The sequence below is a fragment of the Jaculus jaculus genome, chromosome 1 (genome assembly GCF_020740685.1).
Source record: "Jaculus jaculus isolate mJacJac1 chromosome 1, mJacJac1.mat.Y.cur, whole genome shotgun sequence".
NCBI lineage: Eukaryota > Metazoa > Chordata > Mammalia > Rodentia > Dipodidae > Jaculus > Jaculus jaculus.
The window spans coordinates 30,363,376-30,377,240 of NC_059102.1; the positions used below are offsets into that span (position 1 = coordinate 30,363,376).

Sequence of the window (13,865 nt, forward strand, 5' to 3'; positions counted from 1 at the left end):
GAACCCGACAGTCACAGTGAAATTATGACGTAGTTAGTCCAGAGTGATAAACGGGTGTTTCATTTCCTGCTCTGGAATTCTTTCCAGTCACAAGACCCCTGGTGTCTCCCAGGCCCGTGGCCAAAATTTGAAGGAGAATGAAACTCATGCCTGCCCACGTGGACAGCAGGGTTTCTTTGCCAAAAGCAGGGTATTTCAACTTTGAGCATTTTCTTTTTTCCTCTGAGCTTTCCTCTCCTGAGGAAGGTTTGTGGAGGTGTCAATCTTGAGTAACAAAAGGTCATCAAAGCAAGCCTGAACCCCAGCACCTTTACCATTATTTGGAGATAAAACTGACCCAGAGACACCAGAGACCCGCCTTTTTTCTCCGCACCGGGAGGCAGAGGTAGGAGGATTGCTGTGAGTTTGAGGCCAGCCTTGGGATTACAGAATGAGGTCCAGGTCAGCCTGAGCTCAGGATGAAGACCCTAACTAGTAAAAACAAAAACAAACAAACGAACAAAAACTGGCCTAGAGACCAAGGAGTCAGAAGTCACACCCACTCCCAAAATGCACTCCAACATCAGTGGCGGGCACTTTCTAGACTCTGATGTGTAACCAAGAAAATTCCTCATCCAGTGTGGCCCAGAGAAGCCAAGACATTGGCCACCCATGTTCTAGAGAATCATTAGAAGCTACAGGCCAGAGGAGACAAGCAAGTGATTGTCAGAATATATTTTCCATTTCTGTTTTTATTAGGAGCCTCAAAGAAAGACACAGATGAACTGACCCCTGACAGAGTCAATCAGACAAGCTGGGATGTCTGAATGGTACAGAGGTGATCATGAGGCTCAGTAAACTAGCCCAAAGTCAAAGGCATTAGGGTTGTTCTGGAAATAGAGATTCAGGAAGCCCAGGAAAATGCCCTTATCGATGAGCAGAGCACAGACTGTGGGGTCCTGTTTCATGGTAGCCATCCAGACCTGTAGCATCGGGGTGTGATTGATGCAGCTGCAAGACAGAAAAGAGGTATGAGAATGGGAACCTTTATTACCTTAGTGATTTGCAAGAATACATATACATACATACATATATACACACATATATACATATATATGTATATATGTGTGTATATACATACATACATACATATATATATATGGGTTTATTTGGGGGAATGCAGCCATTTTAGTTATCTTATTATCAAATGAGCATGACCACTTACTGTAAGAAACACTTATTTTTAGGACAACGAGCTCCGTGTTTGGATTGTAGACGTTATTATTGCTGTCTCTAAGGATGTGTGAAATACAAGCGGACAGAGGTGGGGCATCAAGGGCCTCGGCTTCCTTGTTTGCTGACCCACAGATAACCCCCCTCCCCAACAATCTTGGGCCACTTGCATATTTTACTTTAAGGGGTTTGAAACAGATAAAGAAAGTAGCTCCTAAAATACTTTTTTTTTTTTTTTTAAATGTGAATACAAGAAGAAGAACACCTGGAAATGAAGGTGCTGGCAGGCCCTTTCAGAGAGGAGCCAGGGAATTCAGGCCCTACTGGCAGGCTAATAAGGTAAAACCACGGACAAAAAGGAGTCCAGGGCAGGGCGGGCTGGCTAATGCGCAGGCTCAGCACTCTGCCTGGGGAGGAGGCGGGTACTTCTTCGCCTGCTTTAGGGTTCAAATGTCCACATGTATTATAGCTAAACCACAGAGCCAGCTTCCAAGTGCTAGGGATGCCCAGCACCCTCCAAGTGACTGGCAGAGCTTGGCGTAGGTAACATCCAGTGTCACCTCTGAGCTTTGAGGTAACAGAGCTTTAAGCAGCCCTGCCACTCTTTAATGTACCTGAAACAGAAGTGTGGCACTTCTGTGATGCACACTTGCCATTTTGTTTATATAAACATCAAGCTTATTATAACAAAAAATTTAAGGACATTCTCATGCGGGGGGCGGGGAGGGAAGGAGGGAAGATTCCTCAGGGCAGTGAGGTGCAATCAGGTGTATGGTACCTGCTGGGTGACACTGGTGCAGGGCCATGGAAGGAGTGTGTGGATGGGCAGGGGAGGGCAGGTTCTGGAGTACTACTGGGAGAAGTTTTCACACGCAGCATCTTTCCCACAGAGATGGCAGGCAGCATGAACACAAAGCCAGTGGGAGAATACATGTTGAACAAGGAAGCAGGTACGGCTAGCCTAAAACCCATCCTGAGACACATTTATAGGGGAGTTAGAGGCACCCAGACCATTTCAACCACCGTCACGCAGTGAGTCAACTGTCTTACTCAGATAGTCCATATACATCCAGCCGTTCAAACCAGGGCCAGAAGAGGTAATCAACCATAGATATACGGCTTCCACCAAAGAAGGACGTGTTCTGATACTCAAGAATCTAGTAATACAAACAGAACAACAGCAGTGAATTTACACATCTGCCAACATATTTATAGATATGAAATACAAATATCAGATTACGTCTAAAGGAAAGTCAGCTTTCAACTTTTCAGTCTTCGAAGATTGCTTCTTCCCTTTTCCTGAGGTTTCCTCCACCTCCTCAGTGTCACAGCCCTGGCCACATCCTGTTCCCTGTCCCCCTTCAACACCGGACAGGTGGCTCATCTGACTGGGAACTGGGAAAGGAGAACTCTGGCCAGGGCAGCCAAGCCTCTCCCCCAGCCAGAAGCAGGCTGTTCATGTGCGGAGCTTGCGAGGATCAGCTCACCCTGGGGCATGGGAGTCAACCTGGTGCTCAGAGCCAGCATGAGAAACCCCACTTGCTGTAGTTGGGACCCCTTGTCCCCCAACACACTCCTTAGAATAAAGGGAATATCACGGTCTCCATATGTCTTACACTTGCCTTCTCAGCTAAGGCTGAAAGAAGGGATGCTGTTAATGTCTTCTGTCAGATCCCAGCATGGTCTTTCCTTTCTATCATGCTTTCTTCCTTTTTCTCTTTTTCTTTTTTAATTCCTCATACTTCACACTTGGCTATTCAATATTACCAACATATTACATTAAGATAATGTTTTCTTTTTCTTTCTCAAATTGGACAAATTGACCCAGCCACATGGACTATAAAGGAAATGGACAAACTTGACACAGATCAATAGTCAAAGACAAAAACAAAAATGTACCTGAAAATTTCCAAAAGCAAAAGTGCTTGGCGGAAGTTGATGTTGAGCCAGAACCTCCCAAAGAGAAAACTGCAGTGCATATTTCCTAGTTAAGCCAAGCCAAGAATTCACATTGAACCACACAACTCAAAACCATCTAGACAGCTCCCATTCACTGTGGACGTAGATTTCTAGGCCAGGCGAATTGTGGGGCTAAGCTATGCTGTTGTTTCCAACAGGAGATTTAAAAACCAGAGTGTCAACCTGTAAATTAAATTTCTGAGTAGAAATGAGATGGAAAACCAGACCTACTCATCTCTTTGCCTGGGATGTGGTCTTAGCTTTGTAGTCAGAAGACATGGTCCTCTACTGGGCTTCATTCCTGACTGAGCATGACGTCCAGAGCAACTCACCTCACCCTCCTTCCAAGCATATATGTCCTCATCTGCAGGACAGTGGGACACTAGTGCCCATCCAGAGCTCACAGGGGAAGAAAGTAGCATACATGGAGAACAGTCTGGGCCTTCTCTTCCCGTGGTCTTTCACAATGAAGAAGAGAGAGCACAGGCCCCTGAAAGCTCTCGCCACAGATACCAAATCGATCCCCACCCAGGATCAGCACGCTCCTCCGTGTGCTGCCACAGCCTCCAAGCCCTGCCTCAAGCTGCTTCTCAGACAACCAAGGTGTTGTGACTGCAATGTGAAATGTCCCTCATAGGCTCATGTATTTGAGTACTTGGACCCAAGATGGTGGGACTGTTTCATAAGGTTGTACAGCCTTTGAGGTGAAGTCTTGCTGGAAGAAGTGGATCACCATGGACAGGTCTTGAAGTTTATAGCTTAACCCCACTTCCTGCCCAGTGTCTGCCTCCTGGTCCACTCAGTGTGAGCAAACAGCCTTAAGCTCTCACTGCCACATCTGTGAGGTAGTTTCCCTGCTTTTTCTGCCCCTGCCATGTTGATTGCACCCTCAAGTCATGGGCCAAAACAAAGTCCTTCCTCCTTCAGTTGCTCCTGCCAGGTCTTTGGTCACAGCAACGATAAAAGTATCCAGTACACTGGGCAAGGAAAACTATCTCCCCGTTAGATCAACCACAGTGCTGGCTCCTTTACATTTGTCTCCTAATGACACAGGCCAGGGCTCCTTCAAGGTTTGTTGCTGTCTCTTTAGGACCCTGGACAGGAGAGCTCCCTTCCAGGCAAATCTGGCACCTTCCAGACATGCAAAGTTCCTTTGCCTTTAGAATCCCAGGTATTCTGCGAAAGGGCATTTGATGTTCTATAGCTTTAGAAACATTCCATTTTAAAATGTCCTGGTTTTCCAAGTCACCGAAATGTAAGACTACCAGTGAGTAATGCCAATAAAGGAGGAACTGTATGACATGATAAAAATGCAGTGTTGCTAACCCTGAACCTGAGAAGCGGTTGGCCTTCTGCCGGGAACATCTCCAGCGCCCCCAGAAGGATGAAGGGAGAATGTGCACACAGGAGTACAGGAGTGCGCATGGCTCCCCCTGGTGGCCATCAGTAGTGATGCGCAGTGGCAATGGTACCTTGCCCAAGGTCCAAGAGAAGGGAACAATTACAATGCTTTTTAAGACAGAAGACAGATAGGTCAAAAGAGATGAAGCCTAGACTTCCTCAGACTAGGCATTCTAATCAGTTCTAGTCCAATATCCTGGACTCAAATCAGTGTCAATTCAGTCAAACCTTGCAGCGGCCGCCTGTCCCTTCACTACTATCATTTTCTGTTATGAGACAGAAACTGCAGTCACACCTGTGGGACAGCGCTGAGCACCGTGTGGTTCTCACATAGCATTGATGACAGCTACCTAAACCAGGCTGGCTACCAGCAGGGATTTCTTGTGCTCTGTGACTAAACATGCAGTGAAGTGTGTTGTTCAGTGAGGCTCTGAAGCTGGCCCACTGCCCACAACTCTTCCCAGCTGAATTTAGAGAGTGTCTTGGAACCTGAACACCGGCCTGGAGGCAGGATTTCTAATACTGAAAGCGGAAAATGCTGCAAATCAATACTTTTTAAACATTTTTTTAGAGAGTTGGTTGTGAAATAATTATCACCACCCTTATTATTACATATTATATCATATTATTTTATTTGTTTGAGAGAGATGCATCTGGCTTACATGGGTCCTGGGGAAAGCCCCTCAACCGCTAAGCCATCTCTCCAGCCCCCCCCCCAAGGTCTTTTTACAAAAGATAATCTCAATATATCCCTTTGTGTCTTGTTACTGCCTCAGAGATATATAAAAGCTGGGCCAGAGGAGGCCGCTGAAAACGAAACCCTGTGAATTCAAGGATGGCCGCCAGCACATTTTGACAGCTCTCCCTGCTACTCTGTGTGTTTAGATGATGGGCACCCTTTGTAAATGGCAGATTGCCAAATGAGTAGGTGAAAGCATGATGCAGGCCTGGCTCTTCTTCGGTTGGGCCTCCTTCCCAGGGCGATGGAGGGCGTCTGCAGTGCCATGCATCATGATGCGATGCTTAGCATTCACCCACTCAGTCAGCCTTGCCAACAGCCTGTTCAGCCCAATAGTGCTGGTGTACTTTGCCAATCAGAGGGGCCTCTTGATGCTCCCTAGTGGGTACTAGGAGTACAAACATTAAAGACTTCAGAAGGCTCAGTCCTAGAGGAGATGGACTGTTAAGGTCATTGAGAACCGAGGTATGTTAAGTGCTGGACTGGAGGCATGCAGAAGAGAGTTGGTATGTGAGGAGGAGTGGAGAATCAGAGGCACGGGTCAAGCCAGATCCAGAAGCAAACAGGCTTATTCTAGTGTGCCAAGGAATTTGCTCTTGATACAGATGAAGTGGATGGGGCGTCATTGAAGACTGCCTGGCAGGGAAGGGGTGGCTCCTTCCTGCCATTTGGCCAGTGTAAAGGATGGAGGGAAGGGAGGGGTCATCAGGACCTGCATCATAGGATTGGAGAGATTTAATTTGGGGGAACTTTAAAGGACTAAGAAGCTAGGAGCGATCTGGGTTTCCAAGTTTATGAACATTAAACACAATGTCGCCGAGAGTTGGATAGAGACCAGTTTGTTCTGTTTGTGGTGCTGAAAGAGTGTATATTCATGTGGAGACAGCACTCAGGAGAGCATCAGCTGTGTTAGACCCCTGCAATGGCTATCCCAGGTGGGTGCATTAATTGGAAAGGTTAAGAATATCTAATAAGGGCTGGAGAGATGGCTTAGCAGTTAAGGTGTTTGCCTACAAAGCCAAAGGACCCAGATTCAATTCCCCAGGACCCACGTAAGCCGGATGCATAGGTGGCTTATGCGTCTGAAGTTCATATGCAGTGGCTGAAGGCCCTAGCATACCCATTCTCTCTTCCTCTCTCCCTCTCTCTGTCTCCCTCTTTCCCTCTCTCTCTCTCCCTCTCTTCCTCCCTTCCTCCTTCCCTTTTCCTTTCTCTCTCAAATAAATAAAATAATTAATTAAAAATGATTTTTATTTGAAAAAGACCTTAGGGCTGGAGAGATGACTTAGCAGTTAAGGCACTTGCCCGCAAAGTCTAAGGTCCCAGTTTCAAAAGCCAGATGCACAAGGGGACACATCCATCTGAAGTTCATTTGCAGTGGCTAGAGGCCCTAGTGTGCCCATTCTTTCCTCTCTCTCTTTTCTTCTTCTCTCTCAAATTAAATAAATAAATAAATAGCACTTAAAATTCTTTATTCACAAAACTTCTTTTTGAAAGCTATCTCCTTACCCAAATGCTGTCTTATTAGAGGTCTTGTCCAACCCTATGATTAGATGGTGCTTCACAAAGCAAATCTAGAACCTTCCACCCAGGCTTCCTTTGGAATTCAATAACGACACCCAAAACCCACAACTCCTTCACCCACACACTCTGCCTCCTCAGGGTCATGTCCTGTCCAGACAAAAAGTTAACATTTCTCATTATCTTATCATCCAGGAATCCTGCAGTTATACAAAGCTAAGATAGGGAATGAAGTGGATATAAATCTCATCTGCTTCCACTTGACAAAGAAAAATGGACATCTTAATAATCAACCTTCCCTTAAAGATAAAAATAGGCTCAGCAACTAAAAGGCACTTGCTCGCAAAGCCTGGTGGTCTGGGCTCAATTCTCCAGTACCCATGTAAAGCCAGAAACACAAAGTGGTGCATGCATCTGGACTTCATTTGTAGCAGCAAGAAGCCCTGGCTTGCGCTTGCTCTTGCGCTCTCTCTCTCTCTCTCTCTCTCTCTCATAAATTTAAAACAAAGAAACTTAACAATGCTTTTTAAAAATGATTTAAAAAATAGTCTTTTGTGGCTGTCAACAAAGGAGCAACCCACCCATAAAAGGAATTTATCTATTTCTAGAACAAAGGTAAAGAAAGTTAAAGAATCACCTTCTGGGTGATTCCAGAGGTAAGCGGCAGGCAAAAAGTAGCCCCAATACCACCATGTTAATGAAGACTCTATTGAAAGAGCTTGCTCCCCATCCACCTGCACCCACTACCTTGAGGTAGTGTCTCATTCTAGTGCAGGCTGACCTAGACTTCACTATGTAATCTCAGGGTAGCCTCAAACTCACGGCGATCCTCCGACTTCTGCCTCCAGAGTGCTGGTATTAAAGGCGTGCACCACCACGCCCGGCTACTTTCCCCTTCTTCATGACAAAACAGAACACTGATTATTCAGGGTGTCCCAGCTACAAGACAAATTCCCCAGCTCCTTCAGTAGATAGTTATGACACAAGTGAATTCTAGTCAATGGCATGTAAGCAATCATGGGACTTCAGGGAAAGTCCTTTGAAGGGACACAGCCATCTGTCTCTTCGTTTCTTTCCAGGGCCTGAGACTGGGAGATGACAGTGGCAGAGCTAGAAGCTACCTTGTCATTTTGCAAATGGCAACCTTGCACTAAGCATGACTGAGTGAAAGAGAAAGAGCCTCTGTCCCCCAAGAAGCCATGGAAACAGCCTTGGACAGCCTAGCTCTGGCTTTTTAATGAGAGAACAACCCTCCTAAGGCAAATTTACAGCCATTAGGTACCACACCACCCCATGCTTGTTGGATGCTTAGGGAATGCCGTGGCTCCAGGAAAGGAAGTATGCGTGTCCTCTTTGCCTCCCTTCCCAGGGCTCAAGAATTCCAAAGCAGGTCTGTGGGGACAAGCATTCACAAGTCAGTGGGGAATCTGGCAGAAAGAATAATCCTTTCCAAACAGAAGGTGTCAGGGTGTCAAGGCTAGAGACACCAACTGGCTTCTTCCCTCCTATCTAAGAGAAGTGCTCCTTCCCTACCTCTTCCAGGTTGCAGAACTCCCGACGCAGGGTGGCTTTCAGTTCTGTACAGTCTCTCCCGCATCTCAGAGCCACCAGACAGTCCTTGGTCAGCTGTGGGACCTAGTCAGAGGATAAAGGTCCCTAGTGGAGAAGTCTGTGAAAACCGCATGGTTCTACTCTGCCTAAAAGTACAGCGAAGCTTCATAACTGCAGCCTGGCAGGCCAGCACCCAAGGGCAAGTGCCCCCCACCCCCACCTCCTGTGAAGGGCACTGGGTTTATCTCTGTACTTCCAGACATCTTCTCACATCACCTGGTCAGGCCAGGTGTTTGTTCTCCAATGCTCTGTGTCTGGTTCAGTACTTCCACGATCTTAGATGAGACACCTAACCTCTCTAAGCCTCAGAGTTCTCCTCTGAAAACTGGTTCCAGTAACAGCATCTACCTCAAAGGACAGTACAGTGAGGGAGAAATCACCACGGTGGGGTTTGGTCCTCCTAGATGCTTGGTATATATCAGCAACTAATATCATTGCATTATTGTTTCTTCTCTCCAGAGGGCACTGTCTGTATTTATTTTCTCCTCCATCATCTTTCTCTCATGGTCAGCACCTGTCCCTCATCTAGGGAAGCATGAAGAATAACTATGCTTACTCTTCATGTTTTCTAGACTGCTGCCACACTTGCCCTGCTTCAGAGGCAATCCTTGTACATGCACAATCTCATTCCAGTATTTTGTACCTGGATCCTGAGAAATACTCCCTTTAAAGGATTACCAGTTTTCGGTTCTTTCAATATTTCCATTTGCAACCACACGATCACTATCATGTCATAACCACACATTTGGAGACAGCTGGGTGAAGTGGAAAAGTACCCTGCAGTGATGTTAAGCCTTCGATCTTCACTGCCAGCAGATACACATGATCCTAATCCTATGCCACATACTCTGCTCAGGCTGACATGGCATTCAATTGTGACAACTTCACAATTGCTTGATTTGACTTTAGAATGGTTTGGAGTTTGGAAAGACATATAAAGTAAAGTCAAGTCTAAGTGAATCTTTATAATTGCATATACCTTACAGAATAGTTCCAATAACATCTTTTGGCGAGCTCGTTCGTAAGGGTCGTATGGAAACAGCTTCCTTCCCGGGTAGGCGTCATCCAGGTACTCACAAGCAATGACAGATTCATAGATTAGTTGACACTGGTTGTTCTCCAGGACAGGAACTTGGCCAAAAGGATGTTTTGTATAGTACCATTCAGGCTTGTTTTTCAGATTAATGTTGATAATTTCATGTCTGAAAAAAAAAAAAACAAAGGGAAAAGAAGATGGAGCAGAAATGAGAAGTATGTGCAGGCAGATGCTGGCTTTGAAAGGAGAAACAATCAATTTCTAAAATTAACATTTGTCATTATATTTTTAAAATTCTGTGTGTATGTTTATATGGATGTGTGATGTGTGAATGGGTGTGTGATATGTGAATGGGTGTGTGGTGTGTGATGTGTGTATGTACGGATGCATGCATGCCACAGGGTATGTGTGAAGGTCAGAGGGCAACCTCGGAGTAACGATCCTCTCCTACTTTGTTAGAGATGAGGTCTCTCGACGTTGCTTCTGGCCCGGGAAGGCCAGACTAGCAGGCCTGCAAACTTCAGGACTCCACTGACTTCGTTTCCCAGTGGGGTTAGAGGCCCAGTGCCACTGCATGTCTAGCTGGGGATCTGAACTCTGGTCGGGCAGCTTTCAGAGCAGTGCCTTTAACTTCTGAGCAACCTCCAGCCCCTATTTGTCCTCATTCCTGCAGGAAGGGTGTCGCCGTTTTCTATGGCTTGTCTCATCCGTTCATGGGAAGGAATCTCATGCCCGCAGTGTCTAGCAGGATGAAGGCCAGGCCCCTGACTCAGCACTTGCAGACTTAGACACAGTATTAGAGATATCGGGGCATTTTAAAATTTAAAAATATAAATGAAGGCTCATGTTTGTTCTAAGCACTCAGGAGGCAGAGGGAGAAGGGTTGTGAGTTTAAGGCCAACCTGGACTACATAGTAAGATTGACCCTGTCTCAAAAACAATAACTACAAAAGTACAAACTTAGAATTAGTGGGTCACAACAGAATATGATAAATTTTAACAATTCAGAGCACAAGCTCTATCTTCAGTAACACACACACACACATACACCCAAAGAACGAAATCTCTGTACTCTGAAATGCTAATGCCAACTCCTAAGATGGACTCTCCAAGACCCCCGTCAGCACCTGAGTGACACATTCTCAACATGTCAGTTTTGAGGCCAGCTACATAATGACATCCATATCCCAAAAAAATTTACTCTGCCTTCCAAATGAAGTCCTGTAGGAGCTAGCCTTGCACAATTCCCTCTGGAGAGATATATACCCATTTCTCAGGTATGTTGAAACCTTGCATATTCCTCTTGATAGCAGTGTCTGCAACGTCAGTGTTGGGAATGATGTCTTCATTCAACAAACATTTCTAAACTAACTATTACGTTTCAGACTCCGTTCAAGTCCATGAACCAGCACAGTGCTTACCCTCAAAGAGGTCACATTTTTGGTGAGGATGTTGTGGTGGTGGGAGTGAAGGAACAGATGGGAAGACGGTGGACACAGCAAGCGCCGTGAGGGGATGAACAGAGCTGACCTAAGATGTCTGGGTGGGGGCGGGGCCACCCTTGAGGCAGCAGTCAGGCGAGGCCTCAGTGACCTGCCTTGTCTGTGCTTCCTAAACCCACACCAGGCTGATCGCCAACACTGCCATTCAGTTTTCTCTGCCTTGCCTAAAAGTTGTAATCAGAGCCTACTTGGAAAAAGGGCCCTGCATGTCAGAGAGACTGAAAGAAATAACATTTTGAACCTTCCCCTGCTCACGACTGAGGGGCGTTCTGCTTGCTCAGGACCGCTCTCGGCTTCAGCTTCTCACCTGATGCCCTTGGCCTTGAGGACGAGGCGTGTCCTGTGTGAGTAGGGGCAGAACCTCATGCTGTAGAGACGAATCACACCATCAGGGACTGGCCCTGGGGGGCAGCTTCCTAGGGGTGAGGGAGGAGTGAGAGGGTAGAGAGTCTGTTAGCCCTGTGCAGAGATGGGCTCTCTCACCTCATGGGGGTCTCAGGAGCCTGCTCACTCTCCCAAGTTCCAGGGAGGACACTTTTGCACGTGGCTTTTATGAACAGGAGCTCCCAAGTCCTTCCTCACTTCTCTGGCCTACAGGCCAAGGCCCAGTAGCTTCTGTCCAGAGCCAGCATCCCTGAGGACCCAGGTCTATAGACTCACCTTTTGACAAGGTCCTACTGGAATCCCCCGCCATCATCTCTCTGCAGGGGTCTGCCCAGTCCTCAGCTCTCACAGGCGCCTCCCTGTGGCTGTCCGCTGCTGTGGGCTCCAGGTACTGTTGTGCTCCCTCCTGCCCCAAACTGGAGTTCTGAAAGACTGCCCCCTGGCGGAGCAGATGGGAAGTGAAGGAGGATCACTGGGGCCAGAGCTAGGCTCACTTAACCTGAAGATATACATACAACACCCCAAATTTGGAAGACCACATAGGGGTGAGCAAAACAATGAGTATCAAAACAAACCCAGAAAGTATGTCTTCCTTTAGATCCCTAGGTGACAGCTCCTCCACATAAAGAAAATGTGGAAGACTAGGCATTTAAAACCCAACATGCACGTAAGTCAAAGGAGTTTAATAAAAACTGATCAGGGTGATGGTAAATTTCCCTTTCCTATTCCAAATCATCCCTCTTACATCACTCAGATAATTGGCTACAAATGAGGGCAGCATTTTTGTTTGCTTTTAAAGAAAAGGCCAAACTTTCCATGGTTAAACAGATAGGATGAAAAAGTTATGAGGGTTGAGAACTTGCGTCATTCTGAGTGGATGCTAGCTAAATTTCTGCACCCCAAACACCTTCCTTGCCTCACCCTATTTGTGAGCTTTGTGCCCAAGTTCTGAAAAGCTAGCAGTGTACAAGAACAAGATGCCCAGAGGCAAAGCACCATCATGAGCTTCCCACCCACATTCTAAATTTCTGAGACACATTCGCGTTGCCAAGGACACATTACCAGAAGTCCAGTAGTCCTGAGGCCACTTGCACATCTCTGTCTACATGACATTGAGGAGTTGCCTGGTCTTGGCTCTGACATTGATAAGCTGAGGTTCTCAATTTCCACAGGTGGAAAAAGAATTCCTTTAATTTTCCAGACAGCCTCTTCAACAAGTGGTGCTGGGGAAACTGGATGTCTACATGTACGAGAATGAAAATAGATTCTTGTCTTTCTCTATGCACAAGAACCAAATCCAAATGGATCAGGGACCCTAATATCAGACCTGAAACTCTGAAATTGCTAAAGGAAAAAGTAGGGGAAACCCTTCAACATATTGGCATAGGCAATGACTTTCTGAATATAACCCCAATTGCTCAGAAAATAAAACCACTAATCAACCAAAGCTTTTGTACAGCAAAGGACACTGTGAATAGAACAAAGAGACAACCTACCGAATGGGAGAAAATTTTTGCCAGCTATATATCTGACAGAGGATGAATATCCAGAATATACAAAGAACTCAAAAAACAAAACAATAAGAAATCAACCCAGCCGGATGTGGTGGCACACACCTTTAATCCCAGCACTTGGGAGGCAGAGGTAGGAGCATTTCTGTGAGTTCAAGACCTCTCTGAATCTACATAGTGAATTCCAGGTCAGCCTGGGCTAGAGTGAGACCCTACCTTGAGAAAGAAAACAAAAGAAAAAAGAAAAAGAAATGGGCTATGGAACTAAATAGAGAGTTCTCAAAAGAAGAAATGCAGGGGCTGGAGAGATGGCTTAGCAGTTAAAGCATTTGCCTGTAAAGCCAAAGGACCCCTGTTTGATTCCTCAGGACCTACATAAACCAGATGCACAAGGAGCACATGCATCTGGAGCTTGCAGTGGCTGGAGGCCCTGGTGCACCCATTCTTCCCCCCCACCCCATACACACATACCTCTATCTATCTACCTCTGTCTCTCTCCCTCTCCCTCTCTCCCTCTCTTTCTCTCTCTCTCTCCCTCTTCCTCCCTCCCTCCTCCTCTCTCCCTCCCTCCCTCTGTCTCTCTCTCTCTGTCTCTCTCTGGAGAGTAGAGTTGTGAAGGGGGAAATGGAGGAGGAGGGAAGGAGGGAATTATCATGGTTTATTGTCTGTAAGGATAGAAGTTGTCAATAATGAAATTACACATTAAAAAAGAATTCCTTTAATTTTCCAGGTCTGAGATGAAGTGGAAAATGTGTTTTATGGGACTAACATGGAAGAGCGAACAGAAATGTAGGGTAAGTTTCATGCTCAATTATTCCTGTGATTTACCTTGCTTGCCACAACTGCCCATTCAGCCTATTGTACAAAAATACCCTCAGAAAATAATTTGTCCAAAGTGACCAGCTACTAGAACTGAAGAATTGCACATCAATAATGCTGATCCACTGACTTACCTATAACAATGTTATAACAGTGTGAAAATTGTATGT

The 13,865-nt window shown here is 46.1% G+C and overlaps 1 protein-coding gene across 1 annotated transcript; it reads right to left on the reverse strand.

Annotated features, from left to right (window-relative positions):
* Window positions 1-830: 830 nt before the first annotated feature.
* Window positions 831-12,558, reverse strand: Gsto2 (glutathione S-transferase omega 2). Its single transcript, XM_004659368.2, has 7 exons — window positions 12,428-12,558; window positions 11,642-11,804; window positions 11,289-11,397; window positions 9,423-9,645; window positions 8,366-8,467; window positions 2,263-2,369; window positions 831-990 (listed from the first exon to the last, which is right to left on the reverse strand). Exons 1-7 carry the CDS (start codon window positions 12,506-12,508, stop codon window positions 831-833), a joined length of 945 nt encoding a protein of 314 aa, XP_004659425.2. The 5' UTR covers window positions 12,509-12,558.
* Window positions 12,559-13,865: the final 1,307 nt, after the last annotated feature.